General features: G+C 38.9%; 1 protein-coding gene across 1 annotated transcript; it reads right to left on the bottom strand.

The window, feature by feature from the left end:
- Nucleotides 1–998: 998 nt before the first annotated feature.
- On the bottom strand, nucleotides 999–1,961 carry LOC148131604 (vomeronasal type-2 receptor 26-like). The gene has a single exon (XM_087953954.1). It carries the CDS (start codon nucleotides 1,959–1,961, stop codon nucleotides 999–1,001), a length of 963 nt encoding a protein of 320 aa, XP_087810080.1.
- Nucleotides 1,962–5,555: the final 3,594 nt, after the last annotated feature.

Raw genomic sequence — 5,555 nt, 5'->3', positions numbered from 1 at the left:
TTCTCCGAACAACTCAAAATTTCCACTCATATACCGTTACCAAGCCAAGGTTAGATAAAAGTAGTACATATCTGATATTAGCACAATTGAGAAAGTCCAGAAATATTTCACAAAAAGAGTTCTCCACTCCTCTACTCGTTGTAGAATACCTTACGCCACCAGACTTGAAATTCTAGAACTAGAAAACCTTGAATTACGTGGTCTTTGGTCTGATTTAAGCATGGTATATAAAATCATACATTGCAATGTCCTACCTGTCAATGAATACTTCAGCTTCAACCATAACAACACAAGAGCACACAATAGATACAAACTCAAAGTTAACCGCACCAAACTTGATTGCAGGAAATACAACTTCAGCAACAGAGTGGTCAATGTCTGGAATACTCTACCTGACTCTGTAGTTTCTTCCCCAAACCCCAAAAACTTTAACCTTAGACTGTCTACTATTAACCTCACCCCTTTCCTAAGAGGTCTGTAGGGGGCGTGCATAAGCGCACCAATGTGCTTACCTTCCTGTCTTATTTTTTTCTTTTTTTTCCTTATTCCTATCCATTTTATGTATTCATACGTATGTTTATAGTTATACCTGTTATCTTATAATTGCGTCACAAAATAAATAAAAAACATCCCTGAAAACGAAACATAACACCAACCTATACAGCAACAAAAACACACATTATTAGCCATAATCTTTAATTTAGTCTAAAACTATATCAGAACATCTCTGGTAACAGTTTATCCAGCCTGGTTTCAGAAATTTTATTAATGTCATTGATGATAGTGATGCTTTAACAGGAATTCAGATTGTGACAATTGAAAGATATGATTAATTGAAATAGTTTGAATTGTTTGGGAACATTACTACTCAATTATTATAATTCAAAATGCACACAGAATGAAGAAAAATAAGTGAGAATACATAAAACATTACTTCAGGATATGTGATTTTATACTGGATGTAAACTGAACAAAAATAAACACTAACACAAGGAGCCTTAATGAGATTTCATCATCAGATGTTCCTTGGTGTTTATGTCAGGTCTCAGTGTAATAATGTAGCACTTGGGAACAAAAATACAACCCAATAAACCAAGGCTGGAGGCCAAGATGGAGAAGATCTGCACAGCCACCATGTATTTCCCTTTGGTGCTCAGGTAGCTGGGGACAAAGGAGATCCAAACGCTACAAAAAACCAACATGCTGAAAGTGATCAGTTTGGCTTCATTGAAGGTCCCTGGCAGATTTCGAGCCAGAAACGCCACCAAGAAAAAGATGGCAGCCAGAAAACCCATGTAGCCAAGGGCAGTGTAGAACATGGCCACTGAACCTTCGTTGCACTGCAGCAGGATGTGTTCTGGCTGGGAATGAAAGTCAGAATCTGTGAACGGGGGAAAGATTCCCAGCCATGTCATACAGATGCCTACTTGAATACCAGAGCAGGATAAAACAATCGAGTGGGCCAGACCCTTCCCCAGCCATTTCCTCAAACTGCTTCCTGGCTTTGTAGCCAGGAAGGCCATCACCACCATTACAGTCTTGGCCAGCAAAGAAGATATGGCAACAGAGAAAACAATACTGAAAATGGTTTGTCGAAGGAGACAGGTCATTTTCATGGGGCGACCGATGAATAGAAGGGAAGTCAAGAAAGAAAACAGGAGAGAAACCAGGAGGATGTAGGTGAGTTCACGGTTGTTGGCTTTGACTATGGGAGTTTCTTGGTATTTAATGAAGATTCCCAGAATAAAGGCAGTGGTTAGGGACAAAGCAATAGCAAAGAAAGCCAGGATGACTCCCAATGATTCTTCATAAGATAAGAAAGTTATGCCTTTGGGGAGACATTGATCCTGCTTCTTATTGGAATATTGGTCATCTGGACACTTTTCACAATGGGCTGCATCTGAAAAAAAATTGGTTAGTGCGTATCTCTTTCTGCTGCTGTAGGAGCATGAAAAACGCATCAGAAATCAATTATTTCATTTTCAAGGAATATAATATTTCTGCCCAGGGATATTCATAAGACACAATATTAGTTAAAATAAGCAACAGCCTTTTAAAAGGCTGAAGATGAATGTGATTATCAGCTCTCAAAACTTGTCCTCTTTCCCAAAACCAAGCAAGAAAGTAACACCTCAATAGATTATTTTAATGCTTGCATCATCGTGCAAAATTCGGGGATAGTGCTCAATCATTGAAATGTTTGTGGATGCCTCCAAGATGTTTAATGTTTTTTCTTGCTTCTTTATCAAATACCCCAAAAAAGAAATAGAAAATTTTGATTGTATCCTTTTTGTTTTTGAAGCCACCGACTGTACCTTCTTGCCCAGAGAATGTTCCTTCCATACACAGAGAACAGTTATAGCAGCAAACTTGGGCTCCCTCTCTCACAAGCTTGGCATAACCTGGGGAGCAACTTTCTGTACATCTTGAATAAGGCACCGTCTAAACATAAACCAAAAGATTTATCAGGGCAATGTATAAATTAGAGGCAATATATAAAGAGACGTGGTGGCTCAGTGGCTAAGACGCTGAGCTTGTCGATCAGAAAGGTTGGCCATTGGGCAGTTTGAATCCCTAGCACCACGGAATGGAGAGAGCTCCCATTACATGTCCCATGTTCTGCCAACCAAGCGGTTTGAAAGAACGCAAAAATGCAAGTAGAAAAATAAGGACCACTTTGGTGGGAAGGTGCTAGCATTCTTTGCACCTTCAGCATTTATTCATGCCAGCCACATGGCCACGGAGACGTCTTCTGACAGTGCTGGGTCTTCAGCTTTGAAATGGAGATGAGCACTGTCTCCTAGATCCAGAAACGACTAGCACGTATGTGCAAGAGGAACCTTTAGTTTTCAACATAAACCACAAGATTAGTATGAATTATAAAAGTTTAGTGAAATCAACTGGCTTCCAAAAGTCAGGAGCACATTGAGAAAAATCTGTCAAGAAGTAGTGGCATGACCTTTAATTACTCTACTTGCAAGGGGCAAATGAAGAGTCATACTCTTTCCTCTATCAATCTCCATTATACATTCCAAAACAGATTCGTTGCCTTATTCTTCTTTCCAAAGGAAAGAAGTTCCATTGCAAAAGGTGTTTCTCCTTAGAGCATGTATGAGAATGCCATAACTTGTATATATTCTTTCTCCATCTTAGCTTTCTCAGGAAACCTCCAAAATCTAGCTTTCTCTAGAGTCCCTATCTTTCTCTCCTACAACTGATCATTGTATCATCATATGTAAATGGCTTTTTTTTAGCTGCCCTCATTTCCCTCACCACATTCTTAATGCTATCTTCCTCTTATGCAATTCAATGGGCTAAACCCTTCCTATTCTGGATTTTCTCTCCAAGACGCTTTTACAAAAGACAACTCATCATTTAACTGACAACTGATTTTGAATCATCAGAATATTACTAATGCTGGGAATGTTGGTATGACTGGATAGAATAAAGATGGGAAATATATTGGTAAATAATGTTAACTGTAAAGGAGGTAGTAATTACATACTCGCAATAAGATGTTCCGACTGAATGGTGGAATATGGAAGGGTTTATATTCCTTGCAGTCATCTGGTCGTTAACAGTCTTTTTGAATGTTGTTTAGGCCCCTTGGAATTTATCTGTGCCCTCAGGGTCACGTGAATAGTGCAAATGGGTGTGGAACCTTCCTGCAATTGCTGAACCTATATCCTGTTGACAACACAGTCTTTTCAGCAGTTCCAAATCCTTCCATCCTCCACCATTCAGTAAGAACTGAAGAAGCTTCTTGGATGAGAAATGAAACATCTTCAAGGGAAAACAAAATCCAGGTGCTTTCTGAAAAAACACCTTTGGCACAACCATGACCTGGATGACTGACATAGACATTCTGGAGTTTCTCTTACTGAAAACAAATTAATTTCATGTACTATAAATTATGGCAACATATTCCAGTTTAATAATGTAGATTGCAAATTCCGCAATACAATGCAGCAGGTTCCAGTGTGTGACAGATTATTGTAGGACCTCTAAAGTAAAATATATCTAATAAATTAATGAGGCTTTAAGTTCTCTTAGTTGGAAGTTATCTCAATTGGCCGCAATAAGAATTATCTCTGAGCATAAAATTTACACATATGGAGATAAATAAGAGCAAAATCCAAGCAGCCTCAACTACTTTGTTAAATAAAGTTGGCCATTGGATGGCACTTTGATTGACAGAAATCTTGACTTCTGAAGAGGATTGGCTTTCTACACTCCCAATTTTCATCCCCGCATCTGATTTGTTCCGAACTGATGTCCATTGCAAGATATCAAAATCACCAACAGGAACTCCATTTTTGTCAAAAGAAATCCCATCTGTGGAAATATTTTGATGTTGGAAGTTCCTCAGGAACGTATGGAGCTGCAGAAACATAGAAAGAATATTACAATTTGAGCCTTTATGCAATGTTTTTCTGGCTCTTATTCTGGATTGGAGCTACGCTGAATAATTCAACCTCTTCAAATCATCAAATTTGCAGGCAACACTAAGCTGGCAGGAATAGGCAACATCCCAGAAGACAAGCTGAATATCCAAAAAGATCTTTGCAAATTGGATATGGCCCCCTACCTAACAAAATAAAATTTAGCATAGATGAAAGTAAGGATTTCCACTGAGGCAAGAAAAACCAAAAGTACACATTAAAGACTATGTGAAACTTGGCTTAATGCCAGTAATTGTGAGAAGGATCTTGGAGTCCTAGTGGATAATCACTTAAATATGAACCAACAATGTGTGGCAGCAGATAAAAATGCCAATGCAAACCTAGGCTGCATTAACAGAGGGATAGAATCAAGATCACAAGAGGTTCTAATATTGTTTTAAAAAGCCTTAGTAAGACCATGTTTAGAATACTGCATCCAGTTCTGCTCATCAACACAATATAAAAAAGGTACTGAAACTCTGGGAAGACTGCAGAGATGAGCAACAAGAAATGATTAGAGGCCTGGAAGATAAAACATACCACAAACAGTTACAGGAATTTGGTATGTCTAATCTAAGGAAACGAAGGAGTGGGGAGACATGATATCACTTTTCTAATATTTGAGGGGGGGGGTTTCAAAATATTTCCCAAAGTACCAATAGGCGAGAAAAGAAACAATGGTTGGAGAGAAGCAACCTACAACTAAGAGGAATTTCTGAGCAGTGAGAGCAATCAACCAATGGAATAGCTTGCCTTCAAAAGTTGTGAGTGCTCCTTCACTGGAGGGTTTCAAAAAGAGACTTGGGCTACCATTACTCTGAAATGGTATGGCATAGGGTAAGGGTCTTCAAATTTGGCAAGTTTAAGACTTATGGACTTCAACTCCCAGAATTCCTGAGCTAACATGACTGGAGGAGGAATTCTGGAAGTTGAAGTCCACAAATCTTAAAGCTGTCAAGTTTGAAGATCCCTGGTATAGGGTGTCCTGCTCGATTAGTAGGTTGGACTAGGGAACCTGTGAGGTCCATTCAAATTCTATTATTCTAAGTTTCATGTTCTGGGTTTTGCAGCTTCACCATCACAGCCCATCTGAGGTAAGACCATTTGCAGATA

Source organism: Notechis scutatus, chromosome 2 (assembly GCF_049901735.1).
Source record: "Notechis scutatus isolate UNSWTSFEM ecotype Mainland chromosome 2, rNotScu1.2, whole genome shotgun sequence".
Lineage (NCBI taxonomy): Eukaryota > Metazoa > Chordata > Lepidosauria > Squamata > Elapidae > Notechis > Notechis scutatus.
Note: the sequence above shows the minus strand (reverse complement) of the source record. Positions and strands in the feature narration are given on the sequence as shown.